We start from the raw sequence: 25,718 nt of genomic DNA, 5'->3' as shown, positions 1-25,718 counted from the left end.
AAACTGCAGGATGTGATTTTGTGTTATGTATGCCAACACAGCTTTGTGCACTCTTATTAATGGACAAAGAAAATAAATGTTGTTGTACCATTAAACTGTTCCTATAAAACCAAGAGAAACGGAGATAATGCCCTCTTAACATTTGAAATGTTTTATTGAAGCCACGTCGCCTCAACACTGTTTTCTTTGTCTCCAGGTTTCCATCTGTGTGCAGGTGGCTCGCGGCATGGAGCATCTGTCAAATCATCGCTTTGTTCACAAAGACCTTGCTGCCCGAAACTGTCTGATAAACAGTCAGAGGCGGGTTAAAGTGTCTTCACTCAGTCTCAGCAAGGACGTCTACAACAGGTCTGGTCTTAAACACACTGCGCTCTATAATTGCACAGTAAATCAGTAACAGTTAACACTCTTAGGTAGATATTATAGATTAATGTTAGATGTTTCCTTCTGTAGTGAGTATTACCACTACAGACAGGCGTGGATCCCGTTGCGCTGGCTCCCAACTGAGTCTGTGTTTGAGGATGACTTCTCCACCAAGTCTGATGTGTGGGCCTTCGGAGTGTTAATGTGGGAAGTGTTCAGTCATGGGGACATGCCATACAGCAAACTCAGTGATGATGAGGTGCTGGAAGGTGAGCATGATGCTGCAGTTCTACTTTTCAGTCCAGTTTTTAATTCAGAGCACAGAAAGCAGCATAAGTTGAAAACTAATAGCCACAGAAACTTTATTATTCTCTTTCTGATCGTTGCTGCAGGACTGAAGATGGGGAAGCTGAAGCTACCTGTTCCAGACGGATGCCCTTCCAAGATCTACAAGCTCATGGTCCGCTGCTGGGCGCTTGGCCTCAAGGAGCGTCCCTCCTTCACTGATATCGTCCACGCTCTGGGGGAGCTGCCATCTGACAGCAAAGTCTGAGATAATGCACAGCAGAGTGGAACTTTTACCACCCCCTCTCCCCAAGTAAAGACAGGGATGCTGGATTATTAGTCTTGAACATTTCAGGGAAGGCTGAAGAAGAAACATTTTTTTTATATGCATTTCAAATCAGTGTGTGGATTAGACTTCTTTGCTATATCAGTGGAAACACACTCGCATTTGTGTGAATGGCTTCATGTGAGCAGTGCCAGGAGCACGGACAGCCCCCTTTCCAGCCTGTGTGCAGTTCCACCGTGACCCCTGCCCATCTGCAGCTGCTCCGTCTCAGACACTTTGTTTCACGGAGCCTCACAGCCTCAGTGCCTCTACCCCTCTACACATACTCACCTTTACTGTTAGTAAGGATGATGGACACAGTGGGGAAAAAAGGCTGAAATGTTTGTTCTCTCATTTCCTCTTTGTTTTCTCCTAAAGCCAGAGCGAACATTGAGTGAAAAGTGAGATCATTTTAACTGGCTTGCTTTAGACTATATTCAGTTTCATCTGTACTGCCCTAATTTCCCTGGAGTGTGTGTGTGTGTGTGTGTGTGTGTGTGTGTGTGTGTGTGCACGCGCGCATGTAACTATTTCATGCTGCGGTAGAAGTACAAAGAAATGGAGCAAGGTTTGCATGAAGGTTTGTTGTCTGTTACGCTTCTGACCAGGAATCTAATCCATGTTACAGTAACACTTCAGGAACACAAAAAAAGAAAAATGATTAAGTTTTATAGCCAAGGAATATAATGAATGAATGAGTATGTGCCACTGTTGGCTTTATACATTTTTATATATGTGTTCTTTTTTTTTAACTTTCAGGTGCTTATTTGTGTCTACTGGTGGGTAAGAATGCCCATCATACTAACATCATGTCAACTCAGTTGCAGGGATTCAGCCTTTCACCAAGTTTAACCTGCGACCAGCATCCTCAGAGGTCCAATCACGATTTCTCTCCATTACACCAGGCAATGTGTACATAATGTAGAAGCCATGCACTAACTTCACTTAAAAGAATATCCGCTTTATTTCTATCATGTTGCATAGAAAGACATGCAGGTGCCTGTTTATTTATGAAGAAGGTCCTGTTTTGTTTTGTTTTGTTTTGTTTTTAACTGTTTATAATAGTATGGTACTTCTGTGAGGTAGTTATGCTCTGTATTTGTTCTCATGGTCCATCTCCGTGTGCATTCAGTTTGTTATCCAGCTGTTTATGCTAACACCGAGTACAAAGTACAAAGTAGGTCAAAACGGTGACTAACGGTCACTAGTACTCATTTAAGTGCCTGGTAAATGAAGGATTGTCTCAACAGCTTCCCTTTTTTTTACATCTAATCAATTGCAATGGCCTTTGTACATGAACTTGTTTTATATGTTTTTAGTATAATATTATGATGTTGGTTTTTGTTTTTTTAATTCTAGGCTCTCACACCTAGACCTTTTTTGTTTTTAAAATCTGCTCAGCAATGTTCATAGTAATCACAAATATATTCAAAAGTATACATGCTGCTGTCAATAAAGGTTCACAGTGTTTTTACCCAATGTGTTGTGAGTAATATTGTAGATCTGTAGTCATTTGTAAATAAGTAGTCATTTTCTTTAAGTTTTCTTTTGTTTTTTGTTTTTTTTTTGTTTGTTTTTTTTCTCCACCTTAAATCTTTGGTAATAAAATCCTTCTTCAAATAGTTTAACTGCTGAATTACAGTGAATAAATAAGCTCAAGCATGATGAACTTAAAACATTGTTAAGCTTTTCATTTTGAGTGTCTACAAGAAAACTAGATTAGATATCTGACAGCTTTAGCATGTAAAGTTAACTGCTTTTAGTTTTTAAACCAGAATGTGGTGTAAATTATATCCATCTCACTACTTGTCAGCTAACTGAAGAGTAGCATGACGGCTTGTCCTTGCAGCTGCATGATGATTAAAAATGACAAGTAATGACATGTTGACTGATGTGGGCGAGCCATCTCATGCAAGTCTCTGCAAGTTAATTCATATACTATGTATGAATAAGAAACTAAATACAAAGACAATCGAAGATCTTTACGTAGGTTTAATCCTGAAGAGAGTTGATTAGAAAATATTATGCAGCTCATAATTTGGGTGCTGTTGATCCTTTACAAGTACATGAAGCCAATCCAGAAAGTACCTTCAGTCACCACTAGGGGGTGCTGTATTTCCTCTATTAAACCTTTTATAGCTTCGAGAAGCTTTAACATATTAGTGTAGCATTGAATGTGTAAAAGTGTTTATAAAATTTAACTTTAATTTTTAAAAAAAAAAAATTTATTTAAAAATCATCTTTTGTAAACGTAAGAGCCGCACTCCAGATTTGCATGTAGAGCTGCAAGTCAATAGGTTCTTATTTTTGTTTGTGTGTTGGAAATATTTTGGGACATAGTGAGGAATAAAACCTAAGATTATGAATGTAATTCCAACTTGCTTTAAGTACACCTACTTTTCACTGTTCCATGTAGTAGTCCATTATTTTAATAAAGATACTTCCAGGCATCTTTTCAGCAAATTTTGTCAGTGTGAATCCAAATACTTTAACATTTGGTGTTTTGTTTTTGTTTTTTGTTTTTATAACCTGCTTAGTGTAGGAGGTGAGAGCGTCATGAAGAGCACAGAAGTGCCTTTGGGGGTATTTTCCTGCTTTCAGAAAGTCGGGTGTGTTTGTGGCAAAGCAGAGTTTGAATGATTTCTACACGATGGGTATGGCCTTTCTGACAGTATCATTACTTCTTAACGATTGCATCATCGTCCTTCTAAGAAACATTATGAATGTTGCAATCATCATGTTATTGTAACACAGTTACACAGCTTTGGAAATGGCAAATGGTAAAATGAGTAGAGAAACAGTTTCTGATATTTTTAGCTGTGGTTGTGTTTAATTCAAATATCCCCATATGCCCCAATATGTAATCCATCTCACTACCAGAACTATAAAACCAAATATCAAATTGAATATAGACACTAAATCTCCTTTTGCAGCGTTACATATAAGTTTTCAGAAATCAGATCCTCTTACAGTTTGTCTACATAAATTCAAAATCTCCAGACTCCTACTTTAAAAAAATACCTACCAACAAAAAAAACTTTGTTTTCATTGAAACTTAAAGGAAGCTGTTAATGGTGTGATTTAAAGAAGAAACAGAAAGAGGAAAAAATGTAGTTTTATTTATATTTTTGATTATTTTGGTCCCTTGCGTGTCCACAATGACGTTGACATTAGCGCAACCATTTTGGTATTTATTCTAATGAGTGTTCTTTATCGACCAATGACAGCACTATTCAGATCATCCTTAGCCAATCGATAAGCGACGCTGTGACTCACCAAATAAGGAGAGACAGCACCAAATAAGGAAACGTTGTATCTCTTTATAAGGAGGGAAGTAGTTCCCCGGTTGTGATATTACTCCGCTGTCGCATAAACTAATGTAAAATACGATGTTTATGTCCGTTCCTGATCCACGAAGAGACAAATTTTGAGGCAAAAATTAACCTATGATGAGTATATTTGTAATAACAGACCGGCATTAGTGTTATTCGTGGTTCACAGTGCGGACTATGTGAAGTGGCGGAGCCAAAATGAAGGCGCGATTCGCGCTTTCCTTTTTGAGAAAGTGCTCGGAGTTTTGGAAATAGAGGAGGAGGGTGAACCAAACTGAGCCGGGGTTGACGGGTCTGGGGGGTAGCATCACTTTTGAAAGTTTGTATCGGTAATTTCCTGGAGTATCCAGACCGTCAAGTGTCCTGGATTGTTTACTTTTTGTGGTCCAGGCGTGTTTGCGTTTTATAACTCTTACGGCACAACACGCTCCAGCTTTTTTGGCTGGTGTTTAGGGACTCGGTCCAGTAAATATAATGTTACCCAGCCAGGCTGGATCGACATCATCTGGAAACGGGTCAGCATCAGGCAGGGGTACCACAGCACACGGTTCGGGGGTTGTCGGCAGCGGGATTCGTCCCGTTTTGGTCCTAGCAGGGCAAGCTTTACCGGGGGTTAGCGAAAGCGCCGGTGCTGCAGGGCGACAGGGCGAGAGGGACGCTGTCGGGATGCTGGGGGCAAATGGTCCAGGGGCTCCTAGAGGCGCCAGGCCGGGGAACGGCACAGGATTGAACCCTTTACAGACCGCAGTACAAGGAAACATGATGGGGTTAAACACTGGTGTTGTGCTGCCCCATGGAGCCCGATTCGACCCGGAACGGGAGAGTGCTCCTCTGTGCAGCGGCTCAGATAATGACTCGGACTCCGGAGATGACGATGACCCTGTGGGTTCACTCGGGGACAGCAGGAGAGGAGTGAAGCGGGAGAGGGGGGAGATGGAAGCTTCGGTGACGGGGCAGGAGGTGGGAGTACCTCCCGGAGCGTATGGCATGGTGTCCGGTGGAGTCGCCGGGGCAAAGCCGGGGAAGAAGACACGTGGGCGCGTAAAGATAAAGATGGAGTTTATTGACAACAAGTTGAGACGGTACACAACTTTCAGCAAGAGGAAGACAGGCATTATGAAAAAGGTGAGTCAGATGATGCCTATGGAGCTCATCCAGCTACAGTGTCTTCTGTTTATTAACCAAAATATTTTGAACACTGACACTTTGTACTCAGGCAATCATTCATAGTTAACATGACAACACCACAATGACATGCAAAATCAAAGCACCACTGGGAGAAAATATGTTGTAATGAGCTATGATTGGCCTTAAAAATTAAAAGAAAATGTATATAATAATGAGTATACATAATATCTGTATAGTACTAACCAGGAGAAAATATAGTATCTGTACAATTTTTATGAGACAAAACAGTTGTGGCACAAAGTGACTCAGTAGAAGTGAGGAAGTCTAAACATTTATGACAGGCAATGGGCTGTAAATAGACTTGAGCAAATGACACTTCTATTTATGACCACAGTCACCCCCAACTATCCCATCCACAGATTCCTAAATAAACTGACACGCTCATTCATGCGCTGTACACCTTCATCTGCCTATTGACATGTCTACAACTGCAAGAAGTCTCCCTCAGCAGCAGTCATCAGTGCACAGGCTGTTCCCTCTTCCCCCCCTGCTTTACAGGCCACAACCATGTGGCAGTGAGCAGCAGTGGACTGTATGTGCCAACAGCTGACTAAACCCTTGGGAAACAGATCAGAGCATGGCCAAAGAGCACTCAAACAGAAGCTGGGGCACTGTCTGTGCATGCATTAAGGCACTGTACATCCTGTCACAGGCATCCAGCCTCAGCGATGACTTGTCATGGTTTCAGTTTTGTCAGCTGAATCTGGCTCACAGGCAGGTGGCAATAAAGATATTAATATTTTCTCCGTGAGAGTAGTAATAGTGTTTAATGCTGTATATTAAATACAGAAATATAAATGTAGAACACACCTACACAACTGCTGCCTTAATAAAGCATTACTATGTCTCATTTGGCAACAGTCCACATAAAGCTGATGTCAGGAAATAAAGTCTCCTGTTAACCAAAAGCACAGCAGTTATCGTAGCGTACAGCAGACCAGGTAACTTCTTCCTTATGACTTTAAACAAACACTAATAAGCTTCTTCTTTTTGTTGTTGAATTGTCAGTTGTCTCTGCACTATGTACTCTGCTGTTTTTCTTTCTTCTTTATGTATCCCAGACTGTTGTCGTGGAAACTGAGGTGCCTTTATGTAGGCTCTTGGCAACATGTATTTGACACAATGTGGGGATGTAGATTTTTGAAAATGTTGCCCACACTATGCCAGCCATCACAGAAAATTGACAAGTGGGTGGAGTGGGAAGATTTCATAGTAGTTTGGTCTCAAACTAGGATGAACCCATCTTCATGGTGAAGGATGCAGCGAGCGAAGCAAAGCCTGTTTGTTCGCTAATATATGCTTTAGATCAGGGATCACCAAATCCAGACCTCTTGGGCTAGTGTCCTGCAGGTTTGTAATGTGTCCTTGCAACCCACCTGACTTAAATTAATTTAATTTGCACCAGCTGTGTTGGAGCAAGGAAACATTGAAAACCTGCAGGACACTTGCCCAAGATGCCTGATTTGGTGATTACTGCTTTAGATCATATGACTGCAAATACTTGCACCATTACCTGAAATATAGATGCAAAGGTTGATAGTTATATGTCTGTGCTCGTTTTTCCTACATGATGGGGACTAAAACACCCACACCAACATGGTGTATGGGGACTTTCTGTAAAAGTGGGGACAGCAACATTGGTGATCATGGCTTGGAAAACACATACAGCTGAACAATCCTAGTCATTATAGTAATTTCTGAGGCTTATTACTGCTTTAAATGGACGTCTCAGGCTCAGCTTCAAGCTCTTTGCACTAGTTTACCAGCTGCATGCTCCATGTCTTCATGTTTCCTGTCTCTCCTGAAACAACAACACGCATGTGTGCAGGAGAGTTTACTAGATGGGTGGGGGAGTGAGTTGTCTATGAGTGAGTCAAGTTAAACTACAAAGAAAATCACATGTAGACTGCTTAAACGCTGCTGTGACAGTTTATACTAGATGTTTGCGATATAGCATTTTATATATTATCCGTAAAACTTCTCAGGATATGTCAAGACATTTGACCCCACCCCCCCCAACGCACACACACACACATTTAATTGTTTTTCTTGTGCTCAGTCATCTAGTCCCTTGTTTTTATTCAAACAATAATATATATATATATATATATATATATATACATACAAAAGTTTTGTAAAAAGAGAAATAATTACATAGGCCTGATTACATACCAAACATCTGTAATGGGCTAGAAAAATAATTGTTATAAACAGTTAATAGGTTATTAAAAAGATTGTTGGAAATTTTTGTTGATCTGCTAATTGGTACCTAAAAAGTCTTCAAATTTCTTAGTAAAGCCAGTTATTGAACACACCCTTTACACTAAAACAGAAGGTTTTGATTTTGGTCATTGCAGGAATTTTTTTATAAAGAGACCAAATTATGCTAATTAACTTGTTTGTAAGTTTATTTCTGTGTTAACAAGAATTTCTGTGTTCCATCTTAAAGTTGTACTGTAGTGTTTTATTTTCATATCGTATATTGATGGTGTTAGGTTCTGCGGCTTCATTTTAGGGCCCGTCTCTTTAAAAGATCCCTCTCTCTATAAACCCAGTCAATTCTGATTGTTTAAAAAAAGAAAAGTGGTGGCATGTTTAAATTGTGATTATGCTCATCTCATTGTGTCATTGCATGAGTGAATTATGACATCATTGCTACCATTTTCACAATCAGTTTTCTTCCTAAACATTTCTACTGAAAAAATGACACCACAACACTGCAGAAATACTTTTTTGAAGAAGTCTCACAGGAAGTGTAATGGGGACATCCCAACAGAACTACACAGATTCAACTTGTTTTGAGGTTGTGCAGATGCCTGCAGAAATGCTCAATCTTACCTTTTTTTTTTTTTGCTTATTCAATGCAACACTCTTGCAGCACTCACCCGGTTACAAAATTGGGACATGCACAACAAACCTAAAATGACACCAAAGCACTCAGGCTCCAGCTACTGTGACATGAATTTTGGCATGCATCACTGTGGGGAGAATGACTAAAAAAACATAAATCAAACATTAGACTGTATGATGTGTTTTAAAGTAGCCTCTAGGCAGGCGCCCTGCAAATGTACTTCACAGTAATGTCAAGGAAACAAAGTGTACCTAGAAATTCATGAGCAGTGTTTTCTGTGGGGGGTTTGGTAGCAACACTCTTTAAGGCAGTGGTTCCCAACCTGAGGTTCCTGGACCCCAAGGGGGTCCCCGAGGCTTTGACTGTTCAGAGCCAGTGTGATTTAAATTCAGGCCATGTGGAGATTAGTTGAGGTTTGTTTGCTTACATTTTTTTCTTTTTTTTTTTATGTCATTTGGATGTTTCATTTATGTGGAACCTGTTTTTTGGGAGCCCGGAATTGCTAACTTTGCACCATTTCACTAATGAGACATGTCTGAGAAATGCCTCGTCCTTTATTCGTCTATGTTTTGAGAAAAAAAAGTAAGGCTATATGTTAGCGGTTGGCCACTTAACTTTTTAATTGATTTTAATCAATGCGACGTGCCGATTCAATTATGATTTGTAAATGTTCACATTCGATTATTTTTCATAACAATTAAATGACAGAACATAACTGCAAAGTGTGGCCAGAAAATAAAGGTCGGCGTGCTGCTCGGACATATTAAAGGGACGGACCAGTCAACTAGCCTTTTAGCCACCGTTACAGAGCATGAGATTTACTCATAGGTTTAAAGCGAGTGGTTGGAAACATTTAGGTTTTTATTGACATGAGAACGGACAATGCCTAGACTAGACTTACTCCATATGTAAGTTGGTTAAAGCCAAAATAAAATTTAATACTACAAACATTCAGCAGCACCTCATGTGTTTCCAGCCTAGGTAAGAGGAGGAGAAGAAGCTGGCGGTATTGACTGTATTGATATATGGTGTGAGAATATCAGACCATAGCCTTGTCTGTCGGTTTAGACTACTTTTATCAAAATGGTATAGCTATGTATGCTGTTTTGATAGATGGGTTACAATGATATTTAATATTTCATTTAGCAATAGTCATTTCAAAGTTAATCATTACATGTTCAATCACACCCAGTTTGGGAGACGGCGCTGGACGCTAATAAGTCGATGCTACAATATCTGTTTAAACAATATTCACGACCTCACTTGGAGAAAGATTAACAGAAAAAAATGCAATACAAGTACAATTTCACACTTTAAGTTTTTAAGTGCATTTTCCCCCAAGTTTAGTCATACAAGAAATGCACATTGCAAAAGTGCAGTGAAGATATGTTTGTTTGGTTACTTGAATTATTGGATATTGAATGCATTTAAGAGGTTGAAGAAGCCACACAGTGAGGTGGGGAAAAAAAACCACCCTGAATGGGGGAAAAAGATGCACTAAAATTCCTGACAAACATTTAATAATCTAATCGAAGCAACCTGAATTGTATTCAAATCTAATTGTGAAGTACCTAAGCTGGTACACCCCTACTATATGTTGATAATTACTTTAACTTTTGTTTTATTGAAGGAAAGGAGTCAGCCAGAGTATATATAGCACTCAACACGTGCAAAGACAACTGGAATATCATCAAGACCTTGACAGAAAATAGGACAAACACAGGCATATTAATGAGGAAGTTGTTCTAGTTTTAAAGATGTTCTGCTGTCGTGTATGTTCTACAACTAACATGCACAGGTACAAACCTGGATTGCAAACTGTAGTACATCTGAGATTAGCAATATATGTGATTATTTGTTTATAAATAGTAAGTCATATTATCATTTTTTAGCAATAGTATGGCATATTGCATTTTTCTGAATATCGTACAGCCCTAAATCGAACAAACTCTTGGAAAAAAAAAAGGCCACGTGGAGAGTTTTTCTTTAGATTTTTTTCCTAGACATACATTTACATACATTGTATGGCAAAGGAGCCAGTTGCATTAAGGCCATTGGCACAACACCTGGAGGCGTTTATGTGGAAATCGGTAGAACAAGGAAACTTTATTGCAACAATGAGTAGGCCACGTTTGTGCTGCTATATAGTGAATTCATTTGGACAAATTAGTTCTCCACTATTTTGGATGTTTGCCAGACATGAGGAGATAGTTGTTGGAGATCCCTTTGTAGCTAATTTTAGTTGGTGATGGAGGATGAGTGGAGGCTTGTAGTTCACTGCCTCTGTAAGGCTGTCTTAACACTTAAAGAGGAAAAACTGTATAATAAACTAGAAACTCCATTAATCCCTAAAAAAAAAAAAACCTCAACATGTTGAAGTGTAGCAACGAGTCATAGTAATAAAGGATCATCTTAACTGTATTCCTAACATGTACCCAGATAATGAGAATCGGACTGGTGGTGGACAAGGTGTTTAAGACAGAAAGCATGGTGGAGAAAACTCGGATAAATATATGGTTTTATTACTCCCCAGTAAAATCCTTTTAATTTGAATGGGATTCATCTGCTTGCTCTGGCTGGCAGAGTGCTGCACTTCATCTTACAATGGCACATCTGTCAACTGGCTCTGGCCATATTGCATGTGCCAAGGTGATGGTAATGGCACCGTGCCTTCACAGGACCAGAAACATCCTCCACATAACTGATGACTCATTTAGATCAAAAGGCTTTCTCAGGAGTTCAATCTGAGTGCAGCATCGGGATCTGCTTAGTCGTGTGTGTTGGATGGAGTTGAATTTCAGTGTGCCTTTTCTTCGCACTGGGGAGTTTGAGTGTGAGCATCTGCATGCTGTGTAATGACAAGGCTGCAGAGTTTGATGCAGGCCTCGTGTTGTACAGCCAGCTACTTCTGTGTTTAAGAAAAAAAGAAAGATTCCTTATATCCTCCATCTTCTGAGGAACTAATTTTCCACCTTACCATTACAAGCCCTTTGCTGTCTCTTTGCTATATCACACCCGCTATTCTGGGAGCCTTATCTCCTGTTATTTTAGTCTCATTTGTGGAATACGTCACAAACCGCCACAAAAGTATTTATAGCTTGTAGTGTTTCTCTGCTGTTTTTCCCACAGGTTCATGTTGGGAATCTCTCATGCTCTTTTTATTGTTGAGATTAATTTGTGCACAATGTGAAGGTAATCCAAGCCCTAATCCTGCAAAATATATTTTCTTCATTTCTTCTTTTTATCTATCTCTTGGCAGGCCTATGAGCTTTCCACCCTGACTGGCACCCAGGTTCTGCTGCTCGTGGCCAGTGAAACAGGCCATGTCTACACTTTTGCCACTCGAAAACTCCAGCCCATGATCACCAGTGAAACGGGCAAAGCCCTGATCCAAACATGTCTCAACTCGCCCGACTCACCGCCCCGCTCCGACCCCTCCATGGACCAGCGCATGAGTGCCACTGGCTTCGAGGAAACAGACCTCACCTACCAGGTGTCTGAGTCAGAGAGCATGGGGGACACAAAGGTGAGAAGACGAAAATAAAGCATAAAATTTGTTTCTGTGGAAAGATGGTGTTAATGCTGCAGCTGTGAACACTAGGATTGATTGCTATGAATTCAGTGCACCTCCTTTGTGTCAACAACAATGGCACTGAGCCTCATGTCTCTGTGACTCACCCTTTCTGCTCTCTAATGTAGAGATGAATTGCAGAGTGAGTCTGGAAAGGGGGCCTGATAAAAGGTCACTAATGAATATAACAGGAAATCTCACCAGAAAAGGCCAATGTACAAGAGAGCAGATAAATCCAACCCGCAAACAGCTGTGTGTGGGGTATATATATATATATATATATATATATATATATATATATATATATAAATTAGTTTGAAGCTTTTGCTTGTTCATGTAAGGTTTCTGGTTTGAGCTCGTTGTTAGATTTTCAAACAGTTTTTAATGAAACCAAAAAGTCTGAGTAGATCTTCAAAGGAGGGAGAGCCAGATAAGATGTGGAGAATGATCCCGCTCTCGTGAGGGAGCAGTCTATATTTTACCTTTCTGACCTCTTACCCGGGAAAACCTGACAACACTCCTAAAGATAAAGATAAATCACTGCAGGCCTGGCCTTTGTTAGGATGGGAAACATGCAGTCTGTTATATGGAGAACTTTTGGTGTTTATGTTGGGTTTTGGGATGTAGCTGTCTGATGTTCATGGATAACACCATAGGGTTCCTAAAACAGAGGCTTAAACATCCTCAAATATTAGAATTTTATACTCAAAACTTGGATATTTTATAATTATTAGTTATGTGAGCTGCAATTTGTGACAAATTTCTCACCACAACAGTGATATCTAAAAGTTTGATAAAGTAACAAATTTATCAGACTTCACCAATCACACCTTCGTGCAATCATGTGCTGGAAGCTGAGATTCCCTCCACTGTTTACACAGCTTAAGCATACCCCTTTGAAGATGGACACTTGCAGGACCCTTTGCTCACGTGTTGTTTTTACAGCCGCTAACTAACTAGTACCACACTCCGTCAGGGATGGGAGATCAACCTTTGCATGTTAAACCACTCTCATGCCCGCTCCGCTCATTGATAAAAATTAGATTCTGCCTCTGTTGCCATATATGGTATGGTTTCCCTGCCTGCACTCTTGGCTGAGGCCCCTCACATTCCTTATAAGCTGCAGCTGTCTTTGGAGTCCTGTGATTTCACCCCCCCAAAAAACCCCCGCCCCACCCCCAACCTCACATTTAGTGATATGGAGGGGAGGTATGGATGCAGATATGAGCGAGTGGAATGGAAACACTGGACCAACACTTTATAGCCCTGTTACTTGTGATGTTTATTAAGGCGGCTAGCAATGATGCTGCCGTCTCCGCCTTTGCTGCAGCTACGAGTTTGGGAGAAGTCACAAGTCCCGAGAAGCACTAGAAAATGTGTACATGTCCTGATCCATGTCAGGATCAGGGCTGTTATGGTTAGGACATGGCAGGTAGATATGGGTTTGAGGGATCATGTCTGTGCAGTAGGTCCATCGCGTGGTTGCTGCTTGGACGTCTGCAGCGTCTGGACACTATCCATTATGAGAGTAGTATGTCATGCATACAGTCTAAGCTAGTCTAAACAATTCAGGGTTTGGAGTGACTGGTGGGGGACGTGGATAACTTTTTTTAACAGTTAAAGGATAGCGGCCTTAGAGATAAGTGAAGTAGACATGATTTTTTGGCGTGTGCATAAAATTTCAGCTTATATTTTAGACTGGAAATGAGGAGAAACAGGCAGCCTAACTCGCTGTGTCAATAAATGAACTTTGAAGATTCTGGTGGGTGAATTATGTCACCCTTTAGGGCAGCCAAGCTAGCTGCTCACCCCGTTCTCTGGCAGACAAGCAATAAGGTATATTTTCCACCTGTACATACACTTGACATAGTGTCGTTGTTAATAGGTTTAATCAGCTTGCAGGAAAATGCAGCTGCATTGTTCAACATATAGCATCCAGGATGATTAGCTAGGTGGAAATGACTTTCCACCGAGTACCTTTCTTTTGTCTGACTGGACAAATATTATATTATGGTAGCTGCCTTTTTCTAAACTTTTCAGCAAAATGTGCTGGCAGAGGCTTCTCAGTAGAAACATCATTGTGCATGCAGTGAGCAGCAACACAGGGCCAAATCAGTTTGTTATAGCTTTGAGAGTGCTTTCTATTTGAGCAGAAGAGTCTTAAGATGATAGCATGTTAGGATTAAAGTGTGTGTGACTCACTGTGTGTGGAAAATCCTCATTGTTCTTTCGTTACTGCTCTGTCAACGCACACAAAACCAACAACTGAAAGCAATTCAAGACTATTCTCCAAAGTGCTGTTGAAAGGAATTCTGGGAAATGTAAAAGTCAAAAATAGAGATAAATGAGGTAGGATGGAGAAAATATAGGATGTATAAGAAATATGCCATCAGAGAAGGGTGCATTTGTTATTATGCCTTCCTTGCATCCTCCACCACACTTTTTAGAATGTTTATGGCTGATCTCTAATGCTAGACAGGCCTACAGTACAGATGTTTTTATGCTTTTTGGTTATTTTTGGACAGGAATAGCAAATCCCATAACTCATGCTTGCTTGAAGGATCTGTCTTAGTGCTGAATTCTTAGTATCAGACTCTTCTGGTTTTCCCCTCATCACTCCCCCCCTTCCTTTCTCAGTTTCTCTGTCCTTTCCTCCCTTACTTCATCCCTCTGCCTCCATCCTCCCCTTCTACTCTGGCTGTCAGTGTCATTGCTGTTAAAATCCTGCTGAAGTTTATATGTTGCTTTGCTCATTAGTGCAGATCACATTGCCTTTGCCAAATAAAAGTAACCAGGAAACTTCCAGACTGAGGGCCGCTGTCTTGAGCAACTGCTGGCCTGTTTTCCCTTCACTTTGACGCCCAATGACACATTTTGACACCTTCATTACCCAATATATTGCACATTTATAAATGTGTATGAAGCATGTTGGCTGTGTTGGAGAGAGGAAAGCAGTGTTATGTCACCCCCCCCTTATTTTACAGCAAGCAACTGGACTGGTCAGCCGCCATTGGCTGCACCTCCTCCACTTGGGCTGCCTTGCCTTTTTTAGCAGTCCCAAATGGAGCTGCAAATTCCATGTTGCTGGCAGGGTGACAGACTGGGAGATGGGAGCCAGCAAATGGGAGATTAGACGAGGGCCAGCCACCAGTTAACTGCACAATGGGCTCTCTAACCAACACTGGGTTGACCTGCCAGTTGTCACCTTTAATTTGGGATGATAAATCCCTTGTGAATAGGGAACCATCCTTCTCTTTTTAATTACTCTCATCTCCTTCGTCTTTAAGCCAAGGTCCTCGTCTGTTGTTTGAGTGCGAGGAGGGCAGTGGAGGTTTTTACTCTTTAACCATATACAGAACATTTAGGAAATACAAAGTTATAAAAAAAACTCTGCTTCATGTGGTTTATTTCAGTTCAGTGCAGACAAAATTAGTAAAACTGCAGAATGTCTCTTTAATAATGGATTACATGGCTAGTTAAGGATGGCACTCTTGGTGGCTGTGCTGAAGACTCATTGTTTATTCCAGTCAACTCGGCCCTCCCACCCACACAACTATTAAGTTGTGAGATCATTTTCAGTGTTCTGGTATCTCCTGAAACAAAGCGGAGTCCTTCCACCTGTCAGGCTGTGGTTGGGTTACAGTAAGTTCAGCAGATATGTTACTTTAGAAATATGTCATAATAAAAGGGTTATTTTGGGTAAACCCTAAAGAAAGCTCAGCTAACCATTGTTTCTGTAAATCTAAATTTTCTCACAAGCTCATATCAGCAACTTTAATTCCCCCAAATATTAAACATAATGTAAAGAAAAATATTTAAGTTGGGGAAAATTGGGGAATAAACACAAGGGTCATGTTTACGGCTTTGCAGCCTGCAGCATTTTCTCTGTAAATGTCTGGGAACTGGACAATCTGGACGGCAGCCAGCTAGCACCCAGACTCTTCCGAGACTCAAGATGGGAGCATATGTTACTACAAAACCTGTACATCACTTTTGGTGTTGATGGGGCCTTTCCAGATGCACAAGTTACCCCTTCCAAAGGGCACTGATGCAGTTTATATGTCCAGTTTTCTTTTTCATTGACCTCTGCCTTCTTCTTTTTATAGGTTATTGTATTCAGTCCACTTAACCAATTATGCAAGTATATAGTATAAATATTATCCTGCAAGTATTCTGTGGTGTTCATATTGTTGGACACCATCCCTAAACCTTTTATGACATACAGCCATGAGTTCTAAACCCTAAAGTACTTGGATTACTACTAATAAAGGAGCACATCCTCAAAATCAGAAAGGTAGAAATACATAGTTTAATATTGTGCTTAAAATAGCTTTTGATCATCAAAATAAATTGAAGGTAATGAATGTTTCAAAGCTAATATGCTGCATTTATATACTGTTCAGACATCTTGCATGTTCCAGGTGGACAGTAGATGGTTGGACACTGATATATGTATGATGTATGACTGTGTAAAGGTGTATTAAGACCAGCAGGAAGTGGACAACATACCAGAGTCTAAAATGTGGCTAATTCACAAGGATGAACCTCTGCTCTTCAGAGTGTGTTTTGGTATAGTGGCCCATGTTTATGCTGCACTGCCATGACTCTGAATTGAAAGCCAGCACTGTTTATAGACCGGCCAGTTGAACAAGAGATGCACGATGATGGTCAAACAAAACAGTAGGTCAGTTCAAGCTCTCTATGTAGGTCACACAGATTGCTGCTGTTAGACAAGACACTCAAGTTACCACACAGGCTAAGAGCAGCGTGATCAAACCAGCTGCTCCTTCTGAAGCCAAACTCTTGGTCCTCGCTGGATCTCAGCATCAACACGACTGCAAAGCGAGAGCAGATTTTCGTTTCTCCACCGAGCAGAGTAATAAGGAGAAACTGGAACACAGTGACCTTGTCCCATCAGTGAGCTATTTTTTTTATTTTTATATATTTTTTAATAATAGTACCAGAGTGAGTGTTGGTGTGTTACAGGAGCAGTTTGTTCTGACTCAAAAGTGAGAACTGTGAAGTGTCAGATGGTGTCTTTACATGTGGCCCCCTGCTGCCTAAACTGACCTGGGAAGGGTTAAACCCCCCTCTGAGCTGCTCAGGTTTCCAGCCAGCTGTCTGCGCCCTCAGCTGTTTGTACTCTCACCCATATCCTGTCCCTTGTGGTGAACCTCACACAGGTCTGACTCTGTTACACACAGACTCAAACTGTGTAGCTAAGAAGTGACACTTTTAGCTTCCACTCTCAGCTTTCTTAATTTGCTTCTCCTGTATAAGTGTCCCATTAATTTTTGCTCTCCTTTGGGACCGATTCCTTCATCTTTTGTTATCTTAAAGATCAACCTGTTATGAAGATATACCAGGATACCTGTAACTCCCTCCCCATTTGTCTTGTTTAGTTTTAGTGAACATTAATTGGGGAATTCTCCAGGGAGGATGAAGATGTGGTCACAGCTGTGTTGTGTTTTGTCTTTTACGGCCAATGGGTCAGCAGTAAGGGGCTAATAAGATCATTGTGTAAACTTATTCAGTTTTACTGTTCAGTTGAGAGGGCAGAACAACTGTGAGTACTCGGTTTGGCCCTTCCCCTCTGACTTTCGAGCTGCTGTTTAACTAAAGAGGTAAAGGACCTTGGACTGGCAGAGTCCCTCAGCAGAACCTGGAAGCTGCAGACCAGCACTCCCTGTACTTATTATTTGGAGCGATTTGTAGAGGAGAGTACCCACTTATCCATCTGAACACCCCGATGAAGCTTCGGTGCCGTTGATGATTTATTAATAACTCCAAGTTTAAATTAAACCTTGACATCATGAATATTAAAATTTGATTGGACTGCAGTGTGGCTTTAGCTGCTGAGCCGATACTTACAGTAGCTCCATTTCCATGTTTTCATGGTAGTCTGTAGATAGAGGGCCTTATCAGCCAAGTCCATGCTGGATCCTCCACCTCTCAGCCATGTAATAATCAGTCACGTATAATAACCAATAGCACTTTGGCAAGACAAGTTACACTCACGTGCTCCTACACGACCCCTGTGTTACCAGTTACTTTTTTCTTTTCTTTTAAAGAACTTCCTTAGCATCCTCACTCATTATCAAGATGTCTAATGCAACACATGGCTGTCTCCAGTAAGTGAGCCTGTATTTTTCTCTCACCTCTTCTGTTTTACTACTGTAGTCTTTTGCATTTCAGATAGCTTTAACCGATCTCTGAAGCTCATACTGACACCAAAAGTATGTCCCTCAGAAGACTTATAGTTCATGCTGTGCCTCAGCTGTCTTGTTAAATAATATGATGCAACTATGAAGCTAAAAACAAATGGGGTAAAAACATCGAATATTTCAAAGCTTGTCACCGGGAAGTTGTCCTTAAATGATTAACAAAGTGTAAATAACATTGGAAAATGGGCAAATTCCACAGTTTCTACTGCAATTTCACTTTGATGGACAACCAACAAATAGTGTACCAACTTAGTTTTACATACCATTACATCCATTTAGTGCCTTTCTCAGTGTGTCCCGATGCCTTGTTAGAACTGTGCAGATATGAACCCCTTGTGTAGCATAGCCCAATGTTTCCAGCGACCGTTTTCGAGTGCTTCACATCAGCTTGTAGAAGTTTTAGCGCATTCCTCTGAACAGAAAATCTTTATTGCTGAGATGTCAGAGGGTTTCCTCACATGAACTGCTCACTTATATATATATATCTTTCTTTATTTGAGCAGAGTTTTGCAAAACAAATTTTGACAAGTACATCAGCTTTATAATCCAAAAAAAAAAGAAAAAATAATAATAAACACAAAACTTGCCCAAATGGAGTAGACCGAAGCAGAATGCTTATAGATGTCTACCCCTAGCAGCACATTCAGTATTATTGCCAAAAGTAGCGGCTTCTTTTTTTTTTTTTTTTTCTGCAATGGTATCGAACTACAGCAACATTTATATATGAGAGAAAACATCACATTTCAGCAGTGGTAATATAGTATGATACATGTGTATTTTCAAGTATCAGCAAAGGTTAGAGACATCTTTTAAGATGACTAGAAACATCAGACACTTCAATAGACCGTATGTAATTCTAAAGACACACAACAATTGGGTTGTATTGTAAGATGAGGTTCATGAGTTAAGTTAATTGGGCTCCAGATATATATATTTGTCAAGAAGATATTTTTTATATCTTCTTTTGAAAATATAAATAGAACTGGATTGTTTTAATTCCTCACCCAGTTGATTCCATATTCTTACTCCTTGAACAGATATGCAATGGCTCTTAATATTTGTTCTTATCTTATCGGGTACAAAAACATTTTTTTGTCTTAGGTTATATTGACTTTCCCTTTGAGTGAAGAGCCCCTGTATACTTCAGGTCCTCCACAACATTTCTCTTCAGGTCAGGTATTTGACTTGGCTTTAACTCTTTTTTTTCTTTACCCTTTCTTCATCAGGGCGACTTCACCCACTTCTTTAGATTCAGTTCATTACCAGATATGTTGCAGTGTTCTTTTACAATTGGCAGATATACATTTGCTGGCCACTTTATTAGGTACCAATACTAGGTTGGACCCACTTTTGCCTTCAGAACTGCCTTAATTCTTAGTGGAATAGATTCAACACGGTGTTGGCAAAATTCCCCTGAGGTCTGATGCTTGAATTGAGCATCAGCAGGTTGTCTGGACCCTGTCTACAGACCTAAATGCACTGAGCTGCTGGTATGTGATTGGCTGATCAGCCATTTGTATTAACAAACAGGTGTACCTAACAAAGTAGATAAGAATTTCTGGTTTCTTTGATGCTTGCTAGCCCAGATACAATGAAATAAGCCCAAATAATAATACTGCTGCCACTATGTTTCATATAGGGATAATCTTCTCATATTGGGCTCTAGTGTTTTGATCTTGTCTGTCCACAAAACATTTTTTGGAATAAATCTGGTTTAATTATGTGATCTTTAATCTTGCTTTAGATAATATATTAGTGGAAAATACGGGAAATTCATTATAGTCTAACCCTTTAAATAACACTGAAGACCACATAGAAATACACACCCCTACATGTTATCTGATATGTAGGCTTATTCTTACCCTACTTATTTAAGGTCATTAGTATCATGTGATGAGTATTGGTTTAAGTGCGTTGACACATTGTGGGTTTAGCTGTGCTTTACAGCGTCGGTCCAACGCCTACTCTGCTCTTATCATGCAGCCCACTCACCAGAACATCCTCCTCAGCTGTTCAATGGATGCTTACATTAGCCTACAGTGTGATACTACATCTCACGTGCTTTGATCATCTCATTCGTCTTTCTTTTCAGAGATGTCATAATATATTGTCAATTAGTTGCCATAGTAACGCTACATAACAAAAGTGCAAAACTGATGTTTTGGGGAAATTGGCTTGAGCAGCAGTTGGATTTTAATAAAACATGCTGAGTATTCAGGTGACAGCATTCATAAGATCCAAAGTCATTTTCCTTCCCTGCTCAAGTGAAGAGTTTTGCTCTCTTGAGCATTACAGAGTGACATTTTCAAAAGGATTTCAGGGTTTTCCAGGTGGCTTTGAGTCTTAGTGCCGATTTGATGTAAGCATGAGGCATTGTTCTCCTTAGACCTGGGAATGGGATCGTTTAGAGAAACCTTCCGTGCACTGTTTAGTATTTCACATGTGGATGCAATTAGAGAGGTCCCAGCCTGTTTTTCTACCTTGTTTACGCCATTTGCCGCAGACTATTAAAACCTGCTCTGGTTTCTGTCAGCCATCCATTGATCCCTGAAATACAGCGAGAATTAAAAGCTTCCCTCCCACCTACTCTAAGTTCAGGTGCTCAAAGTGGCAAAGCCCCATTAATGTTGCTGTAAAACTGACACTGATACTGGTGCATTAAATGGAAGGACTGGGACTTATAGGTAGTCAGATTTTTTTTTTCTTTTATAAGCAGGGATAAATTCTAAGTTTTTGGATAATTTTGTATGGAAATAATGAGAAAAAGAACAAGACATAATTGTGTATTTCAGCTAAATTGAAGAAGCCTCTGCCTGAAGACATTGTTTTATCAGCATGTTGTGTAGAAGGTGTACGTTGTCCATTATGTTGACAGGCTTTGGTTTGGTTTCTCCCACAGGACACATTGAAGCCGACATTCACTGTAGCCAGCCTACCAGGCACTACCAGCAGTGCCCAGTCCACGGTACCCACCACGTCCACCACCATGCAGGTGAGCAGTGGACCCTCGTTTCCAATCACCAACTACCTAGCCCCTGTCTCGGCCAACAGCAACATCAGCGCAAACGGAACTGTCCTCAAGACCGCCGCTGGTTCCACGGGAGTCATGCAGCTGCCCGGTGGCTTCACTTTCATGCCTGGTACGTAGGAGAGGAAGACATTTCCTCAACATCCAGAACATCCAGTACTCTGTTGCAACTATAGTTTTCTTCATGGTTTTCCTCGTCTTTCCCTCAGCCTGTCACTTCATGTTTTGTTCATGTCACCGTGTTGTTGAGCTTATTAGCTGATTAAAATTTGAATGGGATCGCAGCGTGACCTCAGCCATCATCTCAGGGTGGTCGCGCCTCTTTCTCTCTGAGCTGTTTACATCACACAGCAGCTCTTCGTTGCCAGTCGCCCTCGGGCTTTACAAAGCTTGCAGTATCCAGGGGAGCCTCGTCTGTTGGTGACTGCCCTGTCTTTGATTGTCACTTGGGGACAGGAATAATTAGGTGAGAGGAACACAATAGACCTGGCAAAAAAGGGCTCATGAAAAAAGAAAAAAAAAACATAATTAGTCATGAATATTCAGTGAAGGATCAGTGGCTTGTTCTGAAATTATAATTGAGGCATACTTTGTGGAGTGGGATCCTTTTGTGTCAGTGGTCCTGAACTAGACATGACCCTTCATTAAGCGGGACTCCACAGACACACTCATCAACACAGAGTTAAGGCCAGCTCATGCTGATGTGGTGATCCCTAAAGTCCTTCTAAATTGGCTTTCTAGTTATGATTCATCACACTTTTTTTTTTTTTTTTTTGCATTTTAGTTTGGGAAATGTTGAGGCTACATTTAGGGGCTTCAAAGAGGAGGCTGAGGATGCCAAGAGGTCGCAGAAAGATATGAGAAATGTTTAAAATAGCAGACAAATGTAATTATTACTCCCACGTGTATATAATTCTCAGAGTTGTAGAACATGAAAGGCTGTTTCACATGTAGATGCTGACTGGTGCAATCTTTCTATGATGTCTGTTTTTATGAGGAGAGTTTGTGTTACACAGCAAGGTAAAAAAGCCGATGTGCTCCTCGGCATTGTATTTTTCTCACAGAATGTCACTTGTTAGTTGTTGCAGCGTGTTGGTAGTCTGTGGAACGTACACATAGTGCTTAATAATGGCTCTCTTATATCATTGTGAGTGACAGATGAAGGACAACCAGGCACTGCCGCTGCCCTTTTCCCCTTATTTCTTTTTCCCCTTTCGCCATCTTTCTCTCCCATCTGCAGCCTGGTCTCTCTGGCCTCTTCCCCTGCTCTGTTGCACGCTTTCTTCCTCTCTGTTCTTCGCCACCTGTCTGCACATAGCATCAGTGCCAGGTGGGACAACACACCCTCCCACACTAAAAGCTCCACAGTTGACAGCTTGAAAGGGCCTGCACGCCCCACTGCAGCAACTGCCCATGGAGCATATGACCAAATGGGAGGGTGTGACTCCAGAGTCACGTTCTGCAACAAGGATAAAGTGGTTATTTTGGTGGATTCAGTTCACTGCTGTGACAAAGCACCAACATGCCCAAAATCAGTTTTTCTGAATGAGATGATGCCAAATTCAGTTTTTTAATATGACAGAGTTGTTGTTCCGTTGTTGTTAAGGTGTTAAAAAAATTAACCAATTAATTCCACAGATTAATCTGTTTGCATTAATGTATTATTTTGACAACCCTAGTTTTTTCACATTGGTGTTGGGTTCTGATCAGAACAGTTTCATTAAAAAAAAACGAGTATGAGTACATGCACATAGTATCAGACCAGATGAATCTCTATTTTTCATAGAGGAAAAACCCCACAGTGCACCTTTTTATTAAATAGAAACCATTCATGCACAACAGGAATATCATCCAGTCACCTAGTAGCTGAATGGATAAGTGAATACCTTTTACCTAAATCTAAATGGTACTTATGCCAAGTCTTTGACAAACATGTATTTGGCGGCATTGGTTTGTCTGAGTTTCAGTTGATGCTCCACAAGTAGGTCTTATCACAGCGTGCTGCAAGTGTTTCCATAGAGCACACTTTCTGATCTGAAAGGAAAGAAATGATGAGATGGTTGCTTTTTACATTTAAAGGACTCGTACATGTGTTTTATAATAAATGTGGATTTTGCACATGCTCCCTTCAAGTTATCAGCGCTTTTTCCAACTGTACTGTCCTTTCACATCTAGCCTTACCGCTCCCTTGTGTGCGTGTGTGTGTGTGTGTGTGGGTGCCCCCCTGCAGCAGGCACTCCTCTCCCCCCTGGCACCCCCACCATTCCTCTGAGCCAGCTGCAGCAGCACTCCCTGGCCCTCCAGGGGCAGCATGGTCAGGCCCTGGCCACCGCCCCACAGCCACAGCAGGGACAGCAGGCTGTCTTCCGCTTCCCTGCTGCTGTCTCCCTCACAGGTGACCTGCTCTGCATGCTGCCGCGACTGTGCCTGCCTATACTAATCACAATCATATCTTCATAAAGCCGCTGCTGCCAAAACTGCACTCGTCATTTCCTCTGCCATGACTAATAACAACGCACCTAATGCGTGAAGTACTACTTGCATGATGACTTCTTCTACCTCAGCAAAGTTGGAACCACGTCTGTTTCCAGGCTGATGCATTTTATTACTTACTGCAGTGGCTTTATGCCCTCTGTGTGTCTCCAGGAGCGGGGGTTCCCCAGCAGCTCCAGGCCATCCAGGTCCACCCCAACACGCAGTCCACCTCCAACAGTGACAGCAGCCCGGAGATCTCCCACACCTCAACAAACTCCACTGGTGGGTCTCATTCTCTCTGAAAACGCAGCTTCTGTCTCCCTCTGACTATATTTCTGTTTTTTTTCACATTTAATCAGTGAGAGTTTGCTGGAGCAACTCATGCAAACTCATGCACTTTAGTGACGATAACTCAAAGCAAGCACGTTTCACATCAGAAACTGCAAATGGACATAGTCAAGGACACTAACATAAGATAAAAATAAATGCCACTACAGCCGGGAACAAGTAGGTGTTAGAAACAAAATTTAGATATCAAGCGCCATCTGCTGGCCAACGTGTGCACACGCCTCTTGCCCTCAGAGTGACATCGTTCTTCTCCTTCCTTCTAGCCACGGTAAGTCTCCCAGCAACCATTGTCACTTCATCAGTCCCAACGTCTGTGGCAGGTCACATGATGTACCCCAGCCCTCACACAGTGATGTACGCCTCCACGCCAGCGCTGGCTGACGGAGGGCTGGCCGTGCTCAACGCCTTTTCCCAGGGCACCACGGCCATGCAGGTGTCCCATGCACAAGCCCAAGACACAGGTAAGACAGTGAAGCACACCCCCTGGATGAAAGATTAAGTCAACCTGAGATCAACAGCCACATTTTTACCCTCTCTCCCAGGCGCTGTTCCTCAAGTGTTCCTCACAGCACCTCCAGGCACGGTGCAGATCCCCGTCTCAGCAGTGCAGCTACACCCAGTACGGCAAGATCTGCATTTTACAAGTGAAACTCTTATATTCCCTATGCAACCAGCATGCCACTTTGCCTGCACTACTGCATCCTAACAGAGCACTGACACACAAAGGCTACAGGGTTGTTACCTGTTGCCTTCTAGTGTGAATGCATTTGATCAGCTGGTATTTTATTTATTGCAGAAATACACATGCAGTAGACCTAACAAAGCACCACAGTAGCAGTGCATAGAAACCAGAAAATTGCATTTATTTTCAAATGCACACGGAGGTGGGATGTTATTAAATCAAATTATATTGGCTCCTGTTAGCAAAGATCCATTCAATGAAATATTATCAAACGGCCTAAACATTAGTGAAAACATCAGCATGCGCTGCATTACCCTGCTATATGATAAGCAGGCGGTGCAGGAGGATCTCCATCTGTGGCGGCTGTTGTGTGATGTGATGACTTTAATTGGCTGTCTGATGACCCTTCTCCTGACATGGCTGTGCTTGTGCTCCAGATGGTGATTGGTCAACAGTCGAGCGGCAGCAGCAGTAACCTGACGGAGCTCCAGGTGGTCAACCTGGATGCAGCACAGAACTCAAAGAATGATTGACAGATGGCTGGAGCTGTTTAACATGGCAGAACCAGGGACACACACACACACACAAACCCACACCTCTATTTATTGATGCCTTTCTACAAAGTCCCACATCACTCTTCTGAATGTGATTTTTTTTAAGTACATATATACACACAATCAAGGGCATATGTGTGACAGACCCTTATATAGTATAAAGTGTTTTTGGTATATAAATATATATATATATTCGCAGAAGCATAGGACATAAATCACAATATCAAGCATCAGAATCTATTTTCTATGCTCTTAGATGGTGTTATTTTTTTTGTGTGAGCGTGTCTTTTTTTCTCCTTCTTTTTGGAAATGTATAATTATATACATACAGTGCAAGGTGCCGCAGCTTCACACCAGCCAAAGAGACATTTGTTTGTCTGAATGTTCCAGTGTGAGCAATTTGTGCACAAGCATGTGTCTGTATGCATATCTGGGGTTTGTAAATGGGCAGGGAGATACTTACAGACTTAAAACGATTATAAAAATGAAAAA

The 25,718-nt window shown here is 41.2% G+C and overlaps 2 protein-coding genes across 8 annotated transcripts in view; both read left to right on the top strand.

Annotated features, from left to right (window-relative positions):
* Positions 1–2,447, top strand: part of ptk7b (protein tyrosine kinase 7b) — a 69,245-nt gene extending 66,798 nt beyond the window's left edge. For all 3 annotated transcript variants that reach the window (XM_042010802.1, XM_042010803.1, XM_042010801.1), the window contains 3 exons: positions 197–348; positions 454–632; positions 756–2,447. In XM_042010802.1, the coding sequence (XP_041866736.1) occupies positions 197–348; positions 454–632; positions 756–916 (492 nt within the window). In that variant the 3' untranslated portion in view covers positions 917–2,447. The remainder of the gene's footprint in view (positions 1–196; positions 349–453; positions 633–755) is intronic.
* A 1,909-nt stretch (positions 2,448–4,356) lies between these two features.
* On the top strand, positions 4,357–25,718 carry srfb (serum response factor b). 5 transcript variants are annotated; one of them, XM_042010606.1, is made up of 8 exons: positions 4,357–5,430; positions 11,604–11,870; positions 21,039–21,279; positions 23,398–23,562; positions 23,814–23,924; positions 24,311–24,451; positions 24,533–24,609; positions 25,110–25,718. In XM_042010606.1, the coding sequence occupies exons 1-8, from the start codon at positions 4,780–4,782 to the stop codon at positions 25,203–25,205; spliced, it is 1,749 nt and encodes a 582-aa protein (XP_041866540.1). In that variant the 5' UTR covers positions 4,357–4,779; the 3' UTR covers positions 25,206–25,718. The 5 variants fall into 5 exon arrangements, with proteins under 5 accessions (XP_041866540.1, XP_041866538.1, XP_041866539.1 ...); XM_042010604.1 differs by having other exon boundaries at positions 24,254–24,451; XM_042010605.1 differs by having other exon boundaries at positions 24,254–24,451; positions 24,533–24,634.

The sequence above is a fragment of the Melanotaenia boesemani genome, chromosome 16, assembly GCF_017639745.1.
Source record: "Melanotaenia boesemani isolate fMelBoe1 chromosome 16, fMelBoe1.pri, whole genome shotgun sequence".
Lineage (NCBI taxonomy): Eukaryota > Metazoa > Chordata > Actinopteri > Atheriniformes > Melanotaeniidae > Melanotaenia > Melanotaenia boesemani.
This window is presented reverse-complemented; position numbering and strand designations above follow the sequence as displayed.

Bases quoted from the DNA above. Each gene is read 5' to 3' on its own strand.
- srfb (XM_042010604.1), top strand. From the start codon at position 4,780: ATGTTACCCAGCCAGGCTGGATCGACATCATCTGGAAACGGGTCAGCA. The intron at 5,431-11,603 runs GTGAGTCAGATG...ATCTCTTGGCAG, and splicing joins AGACAGGCATTATGAAAAAG to GCCTATGAGCTTTCCACCCT. The intron at 23,563-23,813 runs GTGACCTGCTCT...GTGTGTCTCCAG, and splicing joins TGCTGCTGTCTCCCTCACAG to GAGCGGGGGTTCCCCAGCAG.